This window comes from Semicossyphus pulcher, unplaced genomic scaffold (assembly GCF_022749685.1).
Source record: "Semicossyphus pulcher isolate SPU_LCO1_2020_fin unplaced genomic scaffold, fSemPul1.0.p SCAF_16, whole genome shotgun sequence".
NCBI classification, from domain to species: domain Eukaryota; kingdom Metazoa; phylum Chordata; class Actinopteri; order Labriformes; family Labridae; genus Semicossyphus; species Semicossyphus pulcher.
This window is the reverse complement of record NW_027211670.1, coordinates 1,859,874-1,883,678: the sequence shown is the minus strand read 5'-3', so window position 1 is coordinate 1,883,678 and position 23,805 is coordinate 1,859,874. Positions and strand designations below refer to the sequence as shown.

General features: G+C 44.0%; 1 protein-coding gene across 2 annotated transcripts in view; it reads right to left on the bottom strand.

Moving 5' to 3' along the window:
* Positions 1-2,686: 2,686 nt before the first annotated feature.
* shisa6 (shisa family member 6) overlaps positions 2,687-23,805 on the bottom strand; it is an 88,434-nt gene continuing 67,315 nt past the window's right edge. The window contains exons 6-10 of one of the 2 annotated variants that reach the window (XM_069664393.1): positions 13,307-13,369; positions 10,258-10,278; positions 7,134-7,286; positions 4,250-4,353; positions 2,687-3,580 (exon numbers count right to left, since the gene is read on the bottom strand). In XM_069664393.1, coding sequence (XP_069520494.1) covers positions 2,687-3,580; positions 4,250-4,353; positions 7,134-7,286; positions 10,258-10,278; positions 13,307-13,369 — 1,235 coding nt within the window. The remainder of the gene's footprint in view (positions 3,581-4,249; positions 4,354-7,133; positions 7,287-10,257; positions 10,279-13,306; positions 13,370-23,805) is intronic. The other variant, XM_069664392.1, reaches the window with a different exon arrangement.

Genomic DNA, 23,805 nt, shown 5'->3' with positions numbered 1-23,805 from the left:
ATTTCCAACCCTTTTTGCCGATACCGATATATTAGCCACATGTTTTTTTTCTACCTAACTGCAGAGAACATCAAGTCTGCCCTGTAGTGGAGTTGATATCATGCCTGCTCTTAGTGTAGTGGCCAAAAACTGCCACACCGCAGACGTCTTGCACACTTCTTCAAGCTTGACAGAAGAGGTGTCGGACAAAGGTCACATGTCTGATCACTCATGTTTCTGAGTGCACCTGAATGCCGCATCCCCCCTGAAACGCAGCAGTGAGGGAGACGTGCCCAGACCTGTTTACTGCACCTACTACAGAGACATCAGTGATCGCCGACAGACTCTTTTTGTCATGTTTTATCATGAATATGTTAGTTAGTTTTGCTCTGATGTTTATGTTATTCTCTGTTAGCGTCGGCTTTGGCCGCGAGTGAATTTACAGCGTGTTTGATGTTAAGTTGGTAAAATTAGGAGCATGTGAGCTAACTGTGAGCTCGTTACGAGCTGTGAAAGTTGTTTAACTTCTGTTCATCGGCTCAAGTTTCTGTGACTTTTTACTCTTTATTTGTTTATTGTTGATAACTTTGTGCAGGCAGTGCACGCACACTCGTGCTGAGCTAATGTCGTAGCATTACGTCAAGCTGTTTTAGGGACTCATCGAGCATGTAGGCAGAATTAAAGCGTTGTTTTATCGGTGGAAAATATCAGCAGAAAAATTACTTATCGGCCGATGCTGATATGTAATTTTCAAGCCATAATCTGCAGATACCGATAACGTGCTGATAATTGCATGCATCCCTATTTTGACCAAATCTGTAGTTCCTAGAAAATGTTTGTTGTGTCCACCATCATGTCTCTGACCAAAGAGACTCCCTGGGTTTTGCAGGACGTGGCAGAGTGCAATCAAACATCGATAGCAGTACACCAGCAAGTCCCATGTTCTGTTTTTCTGAATGGAGTCTGGTGTGTTTGCAGAGAGCGATGTAACGTCGGTTTGTGGTTAAAAAAATCATCTTCCTCTGTAACAAAAAGGTCTATCTCTGTAGGGATCCTTTCTGTGATGTTGTCACACACTTAGAATAACAATCTGAGCCTGTCAGTGGAAACAACAAGAACTTTTAGTGGACGCACTTTGATCCGTCGAGGATTATGTTGCAGTCATTACAGCCTGTGTCACTGCTGCAGGATGAAGTGATCTACTGGAGACATTCACACACTTACTGTACCTGTTTGTCATTTAGAGACCGAAATGTGTAAAAAATGTTGCACAAGTTTTAAAATACAGGAATATCCTCATTTACTTGGTTGCTTACCTTGACTCAAAAACAATACTAGACTTTCGGCCCCATTCATTACCGCCAGCCTTATTCAGCCTACTTTCACTTTATCCAGTAAAACAAGGACTGAATTACTTTGACTCACCTCATCTAATGAACGCCTGGAGCTCACTGTGTTGATGTGGTGTATCCCATTAAGGAAGCAAACACAACACAGACATCTCTCAAGGAACAAATGTGAATGTTTAGAAAAATATGGATGTTTTATTTGACCCAACTGTAACAAGCATTGTTCTCCACGTCCATGATGTTCACTCCTCTGATGTCTATGGAACACAGTCTACATCCAAATATGAACAGTGGTATATCTGTAATCAACGACACATTCATTCACTTCTCGTCCTACCAACAGTTTTGCAAAGACACACACAGTATAGTATTAATTTATCCAGTCAAATACTTGGTTAAGTGGGTTTCTATTCTGAACTCACGAAACAGTGATGATTTATAGTTGATTTTTTAAGAATCTATTGAAAACAGACAGTCTAATACAAAGTCCATCCAGTACAGACTTGTCCATGATACTGCTTCTAAATTAGCTTATTTACAATCGTCTACTGGAAGCAAAAAAACCTGCCATTGCTTTAAGAACAAAACAAGCTAGCCATCACTATTCAAACTCAGATACAAAATCAAAACAGAATATTTTTATTGATTGTGCTTTGTAACCCACAAAACCACTTCATGTTTAGAAATGGACCCACTGTCAGAGGCACCGAACAGAAGTGCTTATAACATCCATTTCAATCTCTCTCACTGAGATTCTCTAGAGCTATGAGTAGGACAGGGCGTACAAATGGTTGTTTTTTTGTTCATTTATTTATATATTTATAAAGTTATTACAGGCTCATCCTGTTCGTCACCTGTGGTGGTGTTGTGTTGCACAACAGAAGTCACGGAGGAATCGGTCTAAGTGTTTAACCATGCAAAGCCCTTTAAGAGTCGCCAGAAAAGGTCACAGAATAGATTTGTTGGACAAAGGGGGGCAGATAAAGGCTTGAACAGACACAATCAGTGTTTTCTCACGAGAACATACACAGAATGAGGCCACAGCCTGTGGATGATTCAGGTAATCAAGACAGTGGAAATAATAGTAGGCAAGTTAGCTGGATAATAGCACACCTCCCCTCGTGGACCCTCTCTGGCTTCACATCTAGCGGGGCCTGTGTTTGTACAGTGTAGCTCTTTGTCCGGTCTCTCACAGTAAGCTCGAGGATGTTCTTGGTCCTGGAATCAGTCAAAGAAAGTGGAATCGCCACCGTCCTACTCTAAAAGAAGGCCAATGTACCCACATGTCCCCTCCCCCCCACCCCCGGCACACACAGTGCTCCTTCCTGTGCAGTCCAGGTAGGTAGTCCCGGCTGCCGTTAAACAGTCACCTCAGTCTTGCTGCCTGTGCGGTAGTGCTGTGGCTGCTGCTGCTGCTGCTGCTGCTGCTGCTGCTGCTGCTGCTGCTGGTGGTGCTGTGGGATGTAGTGGAGCTGCTCCACGGTATGAGTCCGTCTGGAGGCAAACGCCTGCCTCTTAGAAGCTGTCTGGTTCATGGCTAAAGTGTTGGAGTGGGCAGCGCCTCCAGGTCCTTGTGCCCCTCCACCGGCGCCGCCGCTGCCGCCGGCATTGTTAGAGGCACTGGGATGGGAGTGCATTTTGGTCATCTTGTAGCGATCCATAAGAGGCGTGGTTGGTATGAACACGTCTGTGTGCGAGATGGCACGCGACATCGACATGTCGCTGCCACGAAACCCGCCGGAGATGCTGCTGACCATGCCGCGCTTCAGCGACATCATCAACTTGTCCGGCGAGATCAGAGGATCCTGGGACAGGAGGCGATCTTGTGAGTACAGGCGATCTTGTGAATAGAGGCGATCTTGAGAGTAGTGGCGGTCTTTTGAGTAGAGGTGGTCCTGCGACAGGAGCCTGTCCTTGGAGTACATGCGGTCCTTGGAGTACAGACGGTCTTGAGAGGTGTGGCGGTCTTGTGGAAGCAGACGCTCCTGGGATCGCAGGCGCTCTGCAGACAGGAGCTGTTCATCTGAGAGGATCCTGCCTCCATAGGGGGACATCCCGTTAGAAGACATGCTGTAGTCCTGCTGCGGGGCCCTCTGCGGGGACAGGACTCGGTCCTGGGACATGGCCCGCTGGACTCGACGGGGCCTTTGCCTCTGCTGCGACTGCTGCTGTGAAGACTGCGACTGAGGAGGGGCCTGGGAGATGGAGGACTGTGGAGGCTGGCTCTGGAGCTGCTGCTGCTGTTCCCGGTGCTGCTGAGCAAAAGACACATGAGATTAGAGTTTTTCTGATACAGACACCAGAATTGTCCAGAATTGCAAATGCATCAGGTACTGCCTAACACATGGGACCAGTATCAGTAAGTACACCAGTCAATGCATCGATCGTATACCATCATTCATTAGCCTCATATTAAATCAACAGCTCCTAAGAGTAGCCTACACAGCAAGCCTCGCTGTACGTCCACCATGGAGGTATTATGGCTGCCACAGGTAACTACTGTTGTAGAGCAGCAAAGAACTGATTTATCACATGACAGTTGGCAAACAACTGTGCAGAGGTAACAGAGAAGGGTTTAACCTGAGCTAGGGCTTAGAACAATGTTACATCCAGACAGGGTTTGTAGTTTAAGGCTGTTAATCAGGTATCAGATCAGTACTTGGTATGAACAACAAATGCAGGTATTATAATCAATATCGGAAAGGAAAAATGGAGCCAGAAAGTCTCTAACTGAGGTGAGTTTATTCACAAGCTAAAGGGTAAAAGGCTCCAACACCCACCACTGCAGAGAGAAGAGAAGGAGCAGAAATAGCTTCTAACAAATTCAAATCTGGCATCACTGTCTTCGCCTCATAGATGCATAAAAAGCAGAGCTCTTTTTTAGACGCCTGCACACTCAAACGGAGCACTCGTGTACCCACCTGGTCTTGAGTGATTTTGAGAACATGCAAGGGAAGCGTGCTCCTCGCTGCCAGGTCGGGCAGGTGGCGCTTACGAGTGTAGTAGTCTTCCACGTCTTTATCTGCTGCAGAAGAGACGGGAATAAAAAGACAGAAGAAAGAGGTGAAGAGGAGATTCAAGGAGTAAGAGCAGGAGAGAACACAGGGAGATGTTGGAATGCAAGGGGAGAAAGTGGATAAAGTGGAGAGCATCGCACACAATGCAGAGGAAAGTGTTGGCGGACCCATCTGTGCTTCACCTCTCTGAGCTCGTGGAGGGGAATAAAAAACAGAGGAATCGCAGTCAGACTGTGTTACATGCGAGGCACAGAACATCCACACATCCAGGCTTCATCTGGGATTCAACAGGCAGCTCTGGCTGTGGGGGCAAACTTCTCAAAGGTCATTTGAAAGTCTAGAAACAAACACGGTCGTATCATACAGGTATGGAAGGCAGGCACCTCATGTTTACATGCTGCAGAGCTGATTGTGTTATTGCATGATCACTTCACAGAGAGAATCGTGTTTAAATGTCCTTGAGTGGATGTTTTCTTCTCATTCATGTGTTCAAACAAGTTCAACATGCATTTAGAGGCAGATCAGAAAAACAGGAATACATTTCCAGAGGCAGAAGAGTGTAGGAGTGAATGTAGCATCGACGTCATGCCACACAACACAGACCCATGCACAAAGACTGTTTTTTAAGTACATAAGCACACACAGCGACGCACATTTACAAGAACTGTCAGACAAAGAGACAAAATGCAGCGTACATCATTCAGAGATGGAAACATATACAAGTCCAGTGTGACAAAAGGCTTATTCCTAATTCCTCTTCATGTTTAACCATCGCACTAAGTCAGAGGTGAATGTTATATGGAGGGAATAAATTATGCAGAGGTAGAGTGTGAGCTGTCTTTTTCAATAAAGCGGTGCTCACACCACCTGTCAGGATCACACTCAGACAAAAATCCCCTTCAGCAGAGGGCCACGGGCGCTCGCTGCAAATCGATTCATTATGAGACATCATAAAAACAAGATGTTCCTTTCTCAGGCATAATAGTCTTCAAGATGTGGGCAGGGCACTGCAAACTCATCAGCCATATTACCATAGAGTGAAAGACTTACTCGTGGTGTACACTGTCCTGCGCTCAGACGGGCTAAACGCTTTTCGTCAGTTTGATACCAATTTGCATTAATAAGCAGCAGCATTCTTCTCTTTTATTGTCCCCACAATGAAAACGCCGCTCTATCTTCCCTCCGGCACAATCCAACATGATCTATCAGCTCGCAGACACTAGTTGAGCAACAAAAAGGAGCTGCACAGCCTTTTGGCTATTTGCTGCAACAAATAATTTGCTTTGGAAGCAGAAAGAAAGTTTGAAGGACGCTGCCTGGGGAGACGTCTCCTCTCTTTGTTGGCTGCTATCTTCAACTATTCATTTGGTTTGGTTTTACCGCCTATTGAAAACTATTATGTTAATTCTCACAAGCAAAAGGGCGATCTTTTGTTTTTTCTCCCAGTACAGCTGAGGTCCAGTAAATAGCACCACATTCTGCTATCTTACCGTTCACTTTCAGTTGTTGCCTGGCAGCTACGAGTGTCAGCCTTTGTGGAGTGAGCCCTGACAGGATGAGTTGTTGATCCTCATCCTTCACTTTGACTGCAAGCCAGCGGTGAAGTGGGGCAGTCGTGATGAAATTACACAGGCCTTAAGGAATATTTGCGTTCCACTCAGAGAATATCATGGGATGAGACCTCATTACGCAGCAGAAATCCAGCGTAGCACCACTAAATCAATACCGAGCCGGGCCGGGCACAAGGAGACGCTTAATGTACTTATACGCTCCAAGAGGAATGGTAGCTTCAGCCTTTGAGGGGAGACGAAGGGAGCGTGGAATCTAAATGATCATAGTTTCTTTAGATGACTGGACTGATTTCATGACGGATCAGAGGTGAGATGTGGGGATTTTCTGATCCAGATTTAAGGCCGTCTCCATCCACAGAAATGCTTTAACGATGGAGAGATGGAAATATGTATGAGGGCTTTTGTTTCACTCTTTGATGTTCTTAACAACCACGGAGCAACCTCAGATGCTGAGGTACATAAAGCTGCAGTTCCTCTGGTGTCCACTTGAGGCTGTCTCCAGCAGTGAGTCAGTCCCCATAGAGCCCCATGTTAAACTTTACAGCAGAAATAAACATGTTTACAGCCTGGTACAAAAAACAGTTTGGGTCTCTACAGCTCATTTCTCTCTTGACAACTGTACGGAGAGAATCTTTATACAACTCACCTGTTTACATTATATGAAGGCTTAAAGTGATGCAGCATTAGGGGCGTGGCCTCCTTGAGTGACAGGTGGGAGCTGCTAGCTGTCTGCTAGGTGTCCCCTCAGCTAATTCAGTCACTGAACGTAACCTCTGGGCTGTGTTTGTGCTGTTGGAGCCTTTTGGAGATTTGTTCATGTAAATATCAGACAGATGATCTGTGTGTGCGCTTTATTGGACTAACAGACCATCCAACACGTCAGATATATGATGGTTAACTAGCTCAGAAGCCAGCCTATGAATTAGCGTCCGACTGTTTAGCTCTGATAATCTGACATTTGCTAACCACTCGCTCCCGTCCTGCTCCGCCCCGTCCATACTCTCCTGCTTCCAGAAAACCAAAACAGCAACGGGCCAAATAAAAATGAGAGGTCACCATGGCTACATCCATTATGTAAACAGTCTATGTCTACAGCACGTTGAGCTCAGTGAGTCCTCATCAGGAGTCAGGACAGCACACGTGATGCAGTGTTTGTTCATGCAGGGCGTCAGGGCAGGGAGCCTACTCTTGCATTAGAGCGGTGAACTTGGACCTACTGAGTTTCTTCAGGGACGAGAAGCGGCTGAGGTCGGCTTTGACGGCCGCCTCGTACGAGGGCGGCAGGTGAGACAGGCTCTGGAAGGAGCGTGAGAAAGACAGGTCATAGGGCTCCGTCTGCGACGTCAGGATGCCGCTAATCCGATTGTTTTCTGGAGACACATACATACATATACAGAGACAGAGGAGGGAAGAGAAGAGAAATGGGCAGGCTTGCTTCTTCACACACTCCCCCCGCCCCCTTCCCCCGAGCCAGGATCAGAGCATCACGGAGGACCACCTGCTGAGTAAAGAAGGGGAGACTGAGCCGGAGTTTTAGTTTTACAAATATTTCCTGAAGGCAAATGAAATAAGAAACCAGGCCGGCTACGTGGAAGTGACTTCAGATGAGAATAGTACAAAATATAGATAATAGGACTTCATGTCTTTGGTGTTGTCTCGGGGCCTTTAGAGGGTTTTAATCTGATATAATATTTTACTTATTTTCATTTTACAAGTTTTTTAAGCTTATATCGGTATTTTCCAAGTCAGTCAGTTGTTTTGTTCCGAACACTGGCATACCATATGAGAACTGTTGATATCATTTGCGTCTGGTGACAGATTGTTAGATTGTTTCACACTGCAAAAACAATCCACCACAGCGTGACCAGTGTGGGATTTTTTAGGCCTTTTTTTTAGAGTTGAATAAAATTCATGGACACCCAATATGGTCACCAATACAGTCAGTTCATGAGCTGGAATGAAAGCAGGTCTTTAGTATGTGCATAAGCACCGATATGAGTCTGCGAGGTTCTCCAACAACATTTCTTTATTGTTTCCTGCATTAATGTTCTGTTTTAAATCAGCACATGTCAGAAAACATAAATGCTGATACTGACCACTTCTGTGGTCGGCCCATATTAGCCAATAATGTCATCTGACTGGTACTGTACGTCAGTCAGGCTTTAACAGGAATGTTTCATAATGGTCTTTTAAATGTACTTTAGAGACGGCAGATTTCCATCATTTGTTTATACTGAAACAACTCCGACATGATGCAGATTTGTAAAAAGTGTGAATTCATGTTTTGTTAGGTCTGTCTGCAAAATGAAAACAAAGAACTCTTAAAACGCTTGTTTTTTGAATCGGGTTTGGTCTCTTTGCCTGAGCTTTAACAAACCAGTGGAGTGAGTCTGCCTGTGAGAAATAGTTGCATATCTAAAACTCCAGCTTACTGGTGGCAGCGGGGGAGGAGGGGGGAGTGTAGGCGGTCACATCAGGCACTCGGTGGACGTTTGGTGTGGGACGGACTTGACAGGTGACGTGGTGGTTTGACGAGAGGAAACAGCGGTCAAAACAAAAAACGAGACAACACACGGAACAACAGATGTGTGCTGAGAGCGACCCCGCTCATGACAGCGCTCTGATGTGATCTGGGACGTGGCGGGGAGCAGCGCCTGGACCGGCTGTCGTGATGTGACCTGATATGATGCCAGGAAGACGCACAGGAGGGGGGGGTGACTGGACCAAAGCCCTCTTTTATTCTCCTCTATTCTTTATCTCTCTCTCTCACACATCCGCACGCAAACATCCGCAGTCTGTTCCATTCACTGCCGTCTTCCTCGCTCTGTCAATCTTATCTGTCCCACCATGCTGCCACCCACTTTCCTCCGCTTCTTAATTCTTTCTTGTCCATTCACTATTCCCCTCTCTCTCATTTTCCTCCTCGCTGTTGCTCTATCTCGCTCTCCCCAGTGGGCTGTGAGTCTGTCACGCAGTGCAGAGCAGCGGGCATGGGTGCGGCTCCACACCAGCCAACGGACAGATAAAAATAAGGCTTCAGTAACTGCTGTTGCAGAGTGAGGAGAGGGGGAGGAAAAGGAAGAGATGGAGAATCTAAAAGGGAAAAAAGAGACTGAAATACATGAAGGAAAGAAAATAAAAGGAGGGAAGCCTGTGAGAGAGGAGGATGGAGGGGTGGCTGCAGGCCCGGGTGGCAGCAGGGGGTCCTGGGAGCTGCAGGAAACGGGGGGTTCGAAGGATGTGAACGATCTGCGAGTGGACTGTCCGCCACACTGCATCAATAACAGGAGCATCGACTCAGACTGTGGCATGCTGTTAGCGATCTGAAGAGCAAACACATTTCACTGCTTCATCAGGATGGACAGAACAAACACGCAGAGCTGCATCAAAGAGGCTTTGCAAAGCTTGCTGTGTGTTTTTATAGTTTCAGGATATTCTACATTTTATTATTGCCAACAAATCCCCCCAAGAAGAGTTCAAAATTAAAAATTAACAGGTCCTACCTATAATAATGCCTCACCTGCCGACGTTAGTCACACAGTTAACATGAGAGGGGGATTATTTTGTTTTGGGTGCTGGTCGAATATTTCAGTGTTTTTTAAGGGATCTTTTGTTCTTACTCACGTTGGTTAAACACAAACTGCAAATATTCACCCTTCCAGATATCTTTAGAACAAAAAGCCGTTGTGTCTGGGTTTAGAACATCATCCAGTGACGCACATAGCTCGGTTAGTTTCACCTTTTCTCTTGGAGCTGTGACTGGAATTGCAATAAAGAGGTTAATCAGATGCTGAAATAACAACATCATGATGCAGATTAGGAACAACATGCTTTGTCAGGTCTGTCCTCAGGAGGAGAAGAAAACTGAATCTGGGACTGCTGCATAGAGGACTGTAGTCTCTGTATATGGTCGCTGATTTAACCGCTAAGCCAAACTGGCGCTTGTCACCTTCTTTTTTTGTAGGCACAATATTTATAACACATTTAGCTCGGTAGCTGGATATAGCAATGTAGGAAACCCCATTAACAACTAATTACAACTCGATTGAAGTCTACAGTATGAACCTGTGGGCTGGTGATGTTCCTGTGGAGTTTGTTGACAATAATACTTCACATCCCTTCAGCTTTTGTCCCGCATGTTAGCATCACATGAACTTTCATAAGATTCAAACAAACAGCAAGAACTCTTCCCAAAGCTTCCTGAGTCAGGTCTGAAACACACAGGTGGAAGTGAGGACGACACACACGCGGGGCTGGATGTGATGTATGCGTACACAGGTGTGTGCTGGGATGTCATGAATGACTTTCACACTAAGTCAAATGTATGTATGTATGACTTACCACGCCTCAATGATCGGTGAGCTACCAAACCCAAGCGGAAAAACAAATATTTCAGAGACATGTTGACGGCAGAAAAACTTCAAAATAACATCCCCCCTTTAAACTCAAACAGCTTTCACTTCCTGTGATGTGCACGTGTGTGTTCTCTGCATGTGATCAGCGGCTGCATCTCCTGCTTGTTTCAGACGTGGTTTTTATCTGAAGCTGAAGTTTGAATCCTTTCAGCGTGTGATCAAAGTCTGTGTTGTTCAAATCTCAAGTTCTCCGAGTTCACTGTGTTTATCTGTGTGTGTGCGTGAAACGGACCACATGGTCAATTACGTCCATAAAGAAGAGGCCAGAATCAGAGCACAGTGCCGAGTGCCCAAGAGCAAGCAAATCATTTTTTCATACTTTGGTTGAAACAAACAGAATTTAAATGATACGTGCAGATCAGAGTGATTTCATAAAGACAGAAGGCAGTGAATATTCAGCGTATGGCCTCCTTTCTCTGCTTTAATCTCTTTCTCTCTCCGGTCTCCACCTTCATCCTGCTCCTCACATCTGCCGGTCTGTGACCTCAGGCCAGCCGAGGGAAACTCACAAGCAGAGGTAACAGAGTACAAATACCTCCATGTTGTTCTTCAGTTTCCAGGTCGAATATTAGTTCTCTAACAACTTTTATTTTCACATTTTAAGCTTCTGTTTCTGCTCCTCACATTTTTAAGTCAGGCTCTTCACTTTAGCTTAAATTAATGTGAGAGGAATTATTTTTTCTTTTGCATTAGAGGAAACATGTTTAATTACAGTACCTGGCAAGTTGCAAAAGATTTATACGAAAAGTAAAGTATTATGTGCACTGAGGACACAGTACATTTTTCTTGCCAACTAATTTTATTGTCCATAATAAGTTGGTTATGTCATCGTGCCGGTTTTTCATGCTGTGCGTGGACATAACATCATTTTCTGGAGCTGAGCCGCTGAGCGGTGAGCCGCATCCTTATCTCTGCTGAGAGTTGTTCATGCAAAACGAAGCGACAGGTAAACAAAACAGCAAAATTGCGGCATCATCGTGTCCTAAAACTTGAAAAGTCTGGGAGCACCCTCAACGCTGCAGAGGAAAGGGTCGCCTGAAGGGTTTGTTAAGGTGGAGCTTGTTTATCACGGGAGCACGTCGGTGATGTGCGAGCATTTGAAGAGAAGGCACGTCTTGTGGATGATGTAGACTGGCCCAGGTAAGATAATTTGCTAGCTAACGTTAGCTATCTATAGACGGAGTTGTATTAGCTTTTAGCATTATTTTAACGCTGTAGTGCTACAGAAACAACCTGACGTAGCACTCTTATAAACATCAACTTAACAGTCCAAAGTTACAGCCAATCTTTTCTCATTTATATGTTCACTTCATCTTTTTCTCTCCTTCTCATCTCTTGTTCTTGCTCCTTTAATCGATCTTGTGTATCAGTAGGAGCCAAATCAGCAGCAAAGTTTATTAAAGATAAAATCTCAAGATTTTCATGTAAATAAACGTCTGTTAAGTCTCTATCGCCAAGTGAGACAACACAATGGTGATTGAGCCTATGGCCCGCTGATAAAGGCCAAGCGGCGCCCAGTTAGTGACGCGTTTTCAATCAGCCAGCAGTGGTTGGCCAGAGAGGGTAGGCGGAGCTAAGCGGCTGCTTTTCCGCTCTCTGCAAGTGTTGCGAGTAAACAGTAATCTACTATGGCTGAACAAACAAAGAAAAGATGGATGACTACAGATACAACTTCAACAAGAAGTGAAAATCCAAAGAAAAAGAAACAAACTCGACGCTCAGATGAAGCAAACAGTCTGAAAAGGAAAGCGACCGTCAGCCAGGAAAATCAAGAGTTACAACCGGAGCCAACCGTGGACGTCACACATGCAGCACTGTCTGGATATCTGGGAAGTGTGCTCCGGTAATTACCGTTTATCACCATGAGGTGCCGCCAAATAGAACAAAACTGAGATCTTCAAGATTATATCTTTAAAGACACATTTTATTAATGAAGAACCTATATGTATTGTTTATATTGTTAGCACATGCTTAAAAGAACCTCCAACTACATTTAAAGCACAGCTTAATAAGAGACATTAAGTCAGTGTGCAATTCATTAGTCGACTTATCGTTTCAATAATCGATGACTATTCGATCTGAATAGTCGTCTGTTGCAGCGCTCGTCACAAGCGACTTGAGACATTTCATTATTTTATTATAATCATCACCTTACATAAAGAGCCAACACTGAACCACCGGCCGCTGTGGACACAAACTTGAGCCAGAACTTGTGAAGCAGCCAACATGGCCGACGAGCAGCAGCGAGACATTCCCCATCCAACTGATTTACACACTGGAGCAAAGTTAATGTTCATTATTTTCACTATATTGTTCTTTGATTTGAAGTTCACATGATTTCAGTTTAATAGTCTCCAAATATGAGGTTAGCTTCAGTTAGCTTAGCACAGAAACAGCCAGCTGAGACGTCCTTCAGAGGGACACTTCTGACTTTATATTATGAGGACATTAAACAGCCTGGACGCTGTAAACATGTTCAGTAAGTACTACAGTCTTTTTTTACAGAAGCATCTGTACTTTTGCCACCTCTGCTGGAGAACTACTCCCACAAACAGCTGCATGACATGAGTAATAAACCCTCACAGGGGAGCAGCAGGTTACGGTGATGACTTGGCTTCTAACAGCAGTGAACGTGGCAGGTTGCACACACTCCGTCAACCAGAGGACGGGACGACCTCGACAGAACATTAAGTCGATCCTCAGCCAATTTTATTCCCTTTAAAATGAGACGGACAGCGACCCCGCTCACAGAGAAATGTTCAGGACTATGAGATGTGACACTTCTATGATTCAATCTCAGGCAGAAAAAGCCTCATTTTCAATAACAGAACGGATCGAGGCGAATTGAAAAGAGGACCGTGTCAAGGGCTTTTTCACACATCCATGTCAAGCACCGTATTCGAGTGAATGCCCTGGCTCCGTCTCAAACTCTGAGCTGAGCTGTGATACCCTCCTCTCCTGCTGGTTTCTCTTACCATTCTTAGGTGTGCGTGTGGGGCTACCTAGAGCCACATGGTTATAGTTGTGCTGATGAGTACCTGCAATGACAAAAGCAATGAAACATCTGTTCAGCGTCCACGAGGAAGCTTGGCACAAGTACAGACTGGCAGCAGCAGGAGGGCCACAATTAAAGAGATAATTCAGTGAAAGGTTATCAGAAGTCTCTCGGTTACATGTTTATTTTATATAACTGAGAAAACGCAGATTTATGTAGAGAATTGTGTGCATTTTAATAACTTTGATTGCACACACAAGGCATGAGACCAATCAGGATTCTATAATTGCTGGCAAACGTATTTAGTGGGTGAAATATCCCTTTAATTTCCTCAGATTAAGTGAATGGACATAAATAAAGATGGGAGATTGTGGGATGGTGAAGCTACAGTAAGTAGAGTCGGCTGCAGGCTCAGTGTCACCCTGTGAAACACATGTTAACATCAGACAGTCAGAAGCTTCAGCAGGATGAAACAAACACAGCTGTGTACAATATTCATCACATCCTGTCCCACATCAGGAGGCCACTCATACTCTGTGGAGATCACATTATATAACAGTAAAGAAACATTAATCTGTGTTCACTTTGATAAGAGAGGCCTCTAATGTGGTCATTGTACGGTAAACTGCAGAGCTCAACTTCAGCAGACAGACAGGTTATCACATGAATAAGATTCAAGCAAAGAAATCACATCCGTATACAGACACTGCAAATCAAAGAGGCTACGAGTGGTATAACAAGTATTAATATTACTTTGGACACTGTCAGACACACAGCTCGAGTGCACACACTTTCCAGATACACACACACATAAAACCTGCAAAACACCTGCAAGAACAACAAGTCATGATATTTGCTGTGTCACTGGTTTGCCACAGTGATACAGTCTTTTTTATTTTTTGATAGTGGGCATGTTATTGTATGATTGTATGTATTGTATGATTGGTGTGATGAATGTATTGATTGTGAGCAGCACTGCACTTATGTCCATGACAAATTTCCCTCCGGGGACAATAAAGTTTATCTTATCTTATCTTATCTTATCTTAAGTCTCAGCCATCTCCAACTTACAATCCTCAGAAACTAAGTTAAAATTCATTTTGACAAATGGGCCTTAAATACTACACTACCCATGAGCCTCAGCCAACTTTCCTGTGACCACAAGCTCAGCAGTGTCTTGAATCAGAGCCGTAGCAACGAAACAAAAAAAAAACCTCGATGCAGAATCTGAAAGTCTTAACGTTTGATGCATTTTGCTTTAAATACGAGTGGGAGTTTAATAAGACGTTAGTTTTCCTAACAGCCGGAGCTGTGGCTGCATGGGCGAGCGAGTGAGAGGGAGCATTCTGATTTAAAAGGTCTAACGTGTGTACGTTTGCTGACTTGTTTAATTGGGACAGCTTCATTTCAAACACAAAGTAATGAATACATCATGCATTTGTGTTTTTCAGCAGCTGACTTTCAGCACCAGCCCAGACCAATGACTGTATAGCTGGATGACGCAGCTCCATCTGCTCTCAGTGTTTGAAATTGAAGCTAAAATATCCCCCTCATTGCTATGATGACGTCATTTAAAACTACAGTTGAGATCAGCAGTTGGAGCCGCCGTAGCCACCTCCGCTAACCAAAACACACACTTAACTTAACGAACAGCAAACATCTGTCACGTCGGCGTGTTTCGCAGCAGAACAGCTTCTTGTGTCGGTCTGAAGCAGATATTCACACTTATGGAAAGTTCAATGACTGTAGTGTTAGTGTTAGTTACGTCTCCTCTCACCGTTCCTCCTCTACTCTGCTACTCGGGAACAGAACGCTGCAGGAGCCCCATTTGTCCACAGAGCTGTCAATCATCATCATTCTTATAGCATCAAATAACTAATTAAAAGTAAACTTGTCAGAAAAATGAACACTTGGACATAAATCAGCATGATAAGAACTAAGTATAATGACAGAAACCATGTGTGAGAAAAATTTATTTGACGTGTATTTTGATTTTATAGTTTGACTCATGTCCCATCTGTTAACATGGAGGAGGCGGGCTTTGTGAGCTATACTGCAGCCAGTCAGCAGGGGGCGCTAGAGGGGGTGTGGACTCGCTTTTAGGGAGCTGACATGTCGGCCATCTTTTTATATAGTCTGTAGCCCATACATATACATACATATACATATATACGTACATTTAGAGCACGAGTTATAGATGCCATAATGCACCTATGCACCTATGGTGCTCAAAGAACAAGGAGAACGTACGGAGGAAGTCATCTGTGTAAATTAGTCCTCTGAAACCTGTTAAAACTGATAACAGTAGGCTTCATGTAAAACTAGGTATTGTATCACTATGGTGAAAGTAAGTAGATGATCAAAAAACAAAAACAGGAGATACGTCCTATTTTTGTGTCCTAGTCATCCTGGACATACAGGCCTAATAACATAAACACACTAAGGTTCATTCTTTGCAACCTTCACCGTGTCTGCTGTAAAGGCAAATCTAACCAGTCCATTAAAATGTCAGTGTTTGTGTGTGAAAGAACATTTTAAGTTCCAACAGTCCTGGAGTTGCAGTCCGTTCCTCTGATCAGCAGTAACTGTCGTCTGTGTTGTTATTTGTGAACTCAGAGCTGTTTTAAGTTCACAGAGTAAACACCAGTTTGAGCCAATCATGGGCCGCCGTGCTGCAGGAGAGCTTCAGCTGACAGTGTGATGCAGCATTCAGAGCTCAGCTGGCTCTGCTCTGTGGAGGTGCTTTAGCTGAAAGATGGGACCTTTACTGAGCCCATTGTACGGAGGAAAGTTGATGAATGACAGCTATTCTCAGCAGTGTGTGGGATGGAGCGCGTGTGTGTGTGTGTGTGTTTGCATGTGCGGAGGAGGCAGCGATAGATGTTGCGGAGTGTTTCCGTCGCGATGCGTTCGTTTGCTGTCTGCTGCTGTGCCTGTTTAAAAATGCATTAGAGCCGGCTGCTGAAACGTCCATTTACATCTGTCACACAAGTAAAGGAGGGGGAGGTGGGGGGGGTTCAATATTTGCTCGAGCTATGGAGATAGATGGGATTTGTCTTCTGTGTGTCTTTCTTTTATATTAAATAACAGAGATTCTCACAGAAGAGATGATTTACACATTCAGACTGAACACATCCCAGAGAGCCCGACAGGGATTTCAACATTGGAATTTGAAAACAGGTCTTAGACCTGATTTCAACCATTTTTCAACGGGCTAACATGCGGCTACAACATCGTGTCAGAAACACATTTTTGTTTTATACTTTTGAAAAGTTGTAAGAGGGATCTTAAATGATTGTAGCGGCATTTCTACTCAACCATTTTGCAGCGGTGGTTAAATCCGGTCTACACAAAGACGTCCTTCATTTCTCATCCAACAATCATAAACACAGCGCTTTATGGGCTGTGTGATGTTAACAAGAAGGTTCAGAGACATCGCAAAGGGAGCAGTTTGAAACATCCCCACAGAAGAAGAAGAAAGAAGACTGAGCATGTGCAGGGACTTCAGCTGTGCAGCTCTGACTACGACAGCAAAACGAGCCCTGGATGCTGACGGAGGTGATTCATACGGGACAGGAAGACGAGTCTGAAGAGAGCTCGGTGGCCGACGGTGACGAGTGCTGGATCTGAACGCAGCTCTCATGAGATTGAATCTAACTCAACTGTGACTCTGATGCACTGCACACGTATACCCCTGTCCCACTGAAATTAGCGCGTTGATGCAGGTTTTTCAGACCCGGGAAGACCCGCTTATAGATGCCAATTGTCTCTTTTCCCATTGCCAGTGAAGTATCCTCCTGTGTGTCTCTTCTCTGCTGCGAGACGGGCGGAATTTGTAGCTGAGATGACGAGGAGTCGCAGAAGTGACCGACAGAGCATAGCACGCTGGAGAGGGGGCGGAGATTAGCTTGTTGACACGGGTTTTGTGTTCCCATCAATGCCGATCGGAGCCGAGGCGATAATTACCCGGGTCTACTGCAGAGTCATGGTTTTTAGACCATGTGAAAGCTGCTTTATACAATAATTTTAGCTGCTTATGAGATGCAACTTAAAAGACGGCGTCAATATGTGTGTGCATGTGTGATGAATCTTGTGACAGAAGCAGATTTCCTGCTGAAATCTGGTCTGAACCTAAACGTTTCATCAAGTCGGTGAAAAAACATTTGAACCAGTTTGAACGCCTTTTAAACGAGCGGTGTGATGTAGATACAGTCTGTCTGAAACAAGAGTAATCTACCCTACAGCCAGGATATCAATGCTTTTTACAAATGCATAAGTACAAACTCTAACTTTTAAACAAGTGCTGAAAATTACCCTCCAGACTCCTTTAGCTGTGAAGGTGAATAGTAAACAGACTGCACTTATATAGCTCAAAGCACTTCCACACTACACGTCACATTCACCCTTTCACACACACATTCACACACTGACAGCACCGATTGTGTTCAGTGTCTTGCTGATATGTAGATGGGAATCAAACGGTGAAACCTCAGACTGAGAGCCAGCCCTCCCTTTATCAGTTTTTACGACAGAATTACGAACAGGAAACAAGGATGTGAAGAGTACGTTCAACTTAGCTGGTCTCTGGGTTGACTCAGGTGATAAATTAAACACTCGACACTTCACACACATTCACCACCAGCTTTGAAAAAGTACATATTAAATTAAGCAACTTAATTTCTTAAATAAAGCACAAGTTATGTCCTCCCCAAATAGTGCTGCTACTATTAATTAAAAATTGGTGTGTGCAAAAAATGTAAAACGTGTTCTTCTTCTGGGATAAAAGTGTCCAGCTTTCCAGGTTTTTCCAGCCTCGTATTTCAAAGCATCGGACCACCAAAAACTTTTTTGACAAATGAGAGCGAGAACCAGCTGTATGTACGCATGTGATTAGTCGCTTCTGAGTGCTAGCCAGGTATATAGAGATCTATATGATGATTCTGCAACTTGTTTCATCTCTGAAACCACAAAAGACAAACTTTACAGAGAGGAAAATGTCACAGACTGTCCCCCCCAACTGTGACTGGCACAGCTTCCTTCCTTAAACTTAAAGTACAGTTAGAGAACCAGGACGTGGAGCACTCCCATGCACTGTTCGTCATCTCTAAGAAGTTCAGTCTTGATCCGGTGGTTCCCCCTCGGAGCCGGTCTGAGGGGTCCAGAGAGACGGGCCGAGCTGAACGGCCCACTGAGAAGGAGCTCATTAGGAACCTGGACAGCCATGTTCAGTGATCCGTCTAATCTGGGGGCCAATTAACCTCGTATTCAAGAAAGAGTCCCAGCACAACCAGCCCCCCCCCAACCTCTCAGACCACCCAACAGCATCGTCCCCCTCCTCGCCTCCTCGCTGCTCTGAGCTGACAGAGCAAAATCTCCTCCACGCACCACGTTAGCACGAAGCAGCACCGATGATCAATGAGTTTACAGTGAAGACCCTCTGGATCTAACTGCACGACACTTGTACATATGAGAAGTGATGCACTATAATTCATTATTAGATTAAAGGCCAGATTCAGCTGATTGGGCCTCTCACCCAGGAGACCACAGAGTCCCCTTTGAAACTAAAAGTCAACGTTGAGTTATCATTTAAACCTACACCATGATGTGTTTGCTAAACTTTAACAAGTGTTTTTTTTAACTTTCACTTAAACCATATTTTTGCAGACGTAACAGACTTTAACCAGACACTATAGTTCCTTTAAACAGATGCTAAAACCAGAGCTAACCACACACTCAAGAAGAAGAAAATAGACCTTAAAATGGAAATGTAAAAGTATATCCTTACCCAGATGCTAAAGGATACCTCTAAACAAACATACTGCATGTTAAGAAGGAAGAAAACAACCTAAAACAGACCCTAAAGGTGACCTAAAATCCAACCTGACCACGTGGTAGAAAGGGAAAAAACAGACCTTAAAAGAGACGTCAAAACCAAGAATTACAAGGCAAGAAAAGTAGCTAAAGGGTATGTTGAAACAGCCACCAAATGGGTACTGTAAAACAGTCGGTAAAGGGTACCTAAAATAGCCCTGACCATGTGTAAAATAATATGAAAATGGATCTTAAAAAATAACATAAGAGTCACTTGAAACAGACCCTACATGGTACCCTAAAAACACAAGCTACCTTGAAACAGATGCTTGATTGGTACTTAAAACAGATCTAACCACACGTTAGGTAAGAAGAAAACAGACCTGAGAAAAGTCCCTTAAGGCACCTTGAAAGACACAGTACAGGGTGCTTTAAAACAGACCCACATGTTAGAAAGGTAGAAACAGACCTTTAAACAAATGCTACACGATAACTTGAAACAGATCCTCAAGGAAGATAAGTAAAGGTACCAAAGAGTGCCTTGAAACAGTTGGTAAAGGGTGTCTTGACCCTAAATACATTAAGTTTATTAGTTTATTTGACAGGGACCGTGCACAACACAACTGTTGGGCCAGAGTTAGCTCAGTTACGTCTGTGGTCCCTGGGCAGGAAGATCTAAATGGTACCCTAAACGCCGAAGCTAAAAGGTACCTTGACAATTGCTAAAAATCAATTTTATGAATTAGACAGCTTATGAACTTTTTTTCCAGTTCAGATTTTTAGTCTGAACATCTGGCTCATGGTTTTTATTAAACGAACTGGGCTTCAACTTGGCCACGAAGAACAAAGCCACACGAGAGTCATAGGGAAAGGCATACTGTATAACAACACGCCAAAAATACACTCGCGGACAAAGCCGACGCTAACAGAGAGTAACGTAAACATCAGTGCAAAACTAACTCACAAATTCATGGACGCACTCACGATAAAAAGACTCGGGATGTCTGATGTCTCGGGAGTAGGTGCAGTAAACAAGTCCGGGCATGTCTCCCTCACTGCCATGTTTCGAGGGGATGAGCTGAATCGTGCTGCGTTCAGGAGTGCTCAGAAATGGGAGTGATCACATTTTTACACATTTTTAAAGATCGAGCTCGGGATTTGGAATCAATTAAAATCGGAAAAAAACTATTTTTTAAACCCAGCCGTACTTTAAACAGATCCTCAGGCGTACCTAAAGACAGATGCTAAAGGGTACCTTCAAACATACGATACAATCTACCTTAAAACAGATGCTTGGGTATCTTGGGACCTTAAAACAGAAGCCGGTGTGTGCCTTAAATTAGACTCTTTAAGTGTCTTAAAAACAACCTTACACATGTTAAAGATGAAGAAAACAGATGCTAGATGGTCTGTTGAAACAGCTGCTGACAGACGCCACCTTGTCTGTCTATATGAGCCTCTAACAGATCTGCTGTAACAAAGCGGCTGTAAAAGAGAGAATGCTGAAACACTGGTAGGATTATGTGTGAAATATTGTCCATCACCTTTCAGATATCATGCAGACTGTGTGTGAGGATTTGTTCAGACAAACTTCCCTACAGTTGTTTTTGCCTTCATGTCTTAATTGCACATAAAGAGAGATAAAAGTCCAGAGCTGTCTAATCACACCGTGGGATGATTACGTTATGATTGACATGCTCTCCAGAGTGTTGAGTTAAACAGGGTCCACATCTAAATTGCTAAGTGGATGTTTTTCTGTCAGTATGCTGATGACACAGCTGTGTGTCACTCAGCTTTACAGTCTGAATTAACCATATATGAGTGATCACCAGGCTGCAGACGCTCTCCTCTGGTTACCTCCCCCTCACCTCCATGAGACGGTTACTCACATTAAACAAGCCGACCTCCGGAGAATACCTCCATGGTGAGTTTGCATAATAGCATCCAGATGGCACACAAGTGACTCAGTCATCTGACATTTGGCGTGGCATTTTGTTTCACATCCCACTTCCAAACATCACATTCATAAACGGCACGCAGGCGGGGCAGGAGGAGGCCCGCGGAGCCCACCACAGAAACACCTTCAACCCTGTGACAGGGTTAAAGCAGGGTCAGCTGTGGTCACAGGCTAAGACATGTGTGGGAAACCATCAGATCATTAATTTCTAACTATCTGTATTCTGTGCAACAACTGAGCAGCGTCGTCATGATAACCGGTTTGTGTGTGTGTGTGCGTGCGCGTTTGGACGATCTCTGAATAAGGACGTCATTCTGACAGAAGAGATGAAGCAAATGAAGCCCTGAAAAACATCACGTCTGTCTCTGTCATCTCTGTGACAACGTACAAAAACACAAGGTCATGAGAGGATTTGCTGGGACGACTGAGCGGCCTCCAAATGTGAGCCACCAAACATCAGAGCCGAGCAAACCCAGCGAGACACAGCGGGCAGCATCCAAGCATCTTGTGCTGACAGGTGACAAACTGAAGAATAATGAGAGGGGAAGAACGAGATGCAGATGTTTCAAGTTTTTATCCGTAACAGGTTAAAATGTATCCTGATGCCTCTGCAGGAGCTACCAAAGCAAACAGACCATCTGGAAGACGATGACTATATAGTTCTTTTTAATATCTGTTAAGATTGACAGTGTGCACGACGGCGTATTAGGGCCATAAAAAAAAAACAAATAACAAGCAGGAGGAGAAGAGAAATATTCTAAGAAAAACCTGGACAATTCTGAGATCAAAGTTTTAAATTTGCCAGAAATAAATGGCAAATTTATGAGATTATAACGTCATAAATTTGTGAGAAACAAAAACTAGTAAAATCGTGTTTATAGGAACCTTTTCGAGCCGCGACCCCCCCAAACAGTAGGTTAGGGTTCACGGCCCCCTGCCTCTGATTCACCTGTCTCTCTTCTCTGCCCTGTTGGCTCTGCTGCTCACACAGGCGAGCATGGCACGGAGCTCGGAGCAGATTCAGCCTCTCTGCACACAAGAAGCAGACTTCACAGAGGAGAAAGACTGAGCGACCCTCTGCTGCAGAAACACGTGTTTCTATGCTCCCCGTTTGCCCCAGGGGTTACATAACACATGACAGTTACCCTACGACTTCATGACGGAGACTGAGAGGAAACAAACCTTTTATACAAACTACTTTAAATCAGTGTCTCAGTCGTGTTGTTGTTTGGATGGAGGCTTATACAACAAACAACCACCCTGAGGTCGTGGCTGACGACTGTATTAAGTGCGTTACGTGCTTGGATGAGCGTCCAGAGAGGATTCATGTGCAAATATATGACTTCATAATCTCGCTCATTATTTACTCACAAATGTACTGTTTTTTCTAATCTCAGAATGTTCACGTTATTTTTTAATATTACTCGGGGCCTGCATGTAGATGAGAGTGTAGGGAGCACAACTCTGCAGTTAACCTTAAGCACAGTTTACTTGCATTAATCATGTAATCTTTCCTTTAGCTTAACCATAGTCTAGAACTGCACTAGGGAGAACATTGGAGCTGTAGTGACTCTCTTGAGTTATTTATGATTGCATCATGATATCTGAGCATTTCAGTGCAGTTATTCACTTAATTAAAGATTTAAAACTGCGGTTGTCACGATTCTCCAAACCCACAATTCAATTTGATCGGCAGAGACGTGCAGCGTCTTGTAGACGACTGCACAGAGGAGCTTTTTCAACAGGCCTTATATTTGTTTGCGCTACACGGCACCTAAAGTTTTCATAGTTTTACTTTTATTACTTTGACTTTAAACGATTTCAAAAACTTTAATCACCAATAAAACAATCAACTTTATTAATCCCATTAGCAGGAACCATGTTGGAGCAGCTTGAGCGTAAAACTCAGCAACATACAAATGAGGCAATTATGCAAAAGAGATAAAACATGAAATAGGACCTGAAATCTAAATAGATAATTTGATTGATAAATAAATACACTTGGTGATAAGAGCATCAGTGTGTCAGACAGAGAAACTCACAGAGTGTTTAGTATTCTGACAGCAGAGGGGGAGAGCGATCTCAAAGAGCTATTAGCTTTACGAGCAGGTAAAACATAACGACGCCCTGATGGTGACAGAGACCACTTGCACAGACGCAGCTACAATACCGGCTGCTTTATGGAGAATCTGTTGGTTCTTTGTTTCACTTTGAGGATTTTAGACGGATTTTTACAAAGCTGCAGCAGGGACAAATCCTGCAGCAGACGGCTAACAGGCACTGATAAATGTATTAAAGCAGACTGAAACTAGAAGTGGACAGGGCAAAACATTCAAATGCAGCAGCTCGGTCTGCAGCCCTACGCTTCAAAATATGACACTGTGTGTATAACTGTAGCGTCAGTTTGACTTGTGCAGGGCGCCACGGTGAAGTTAGCAACAATCAGTCTGCAACAACAGCTTAGACTTTAAAAATAAAGCAGTCAAGTTAGTGTAATTACACAACAAACGTTTTCTACGGAAGCCCTACGCGGACATGCATTCATACAGTTTATTTACTCTGTTGTTTTCTCCAGATCTCGACTTATTTATGTCGTTATCTCGAGATAACAAAGCTGGTTTCCTCGTGATAACGGGATCATTTTCAGGCTGCTCACTGTGATATCACAGAGCAGGACGTGCCATGCTGCCAATCACCTACACTGATGAGGT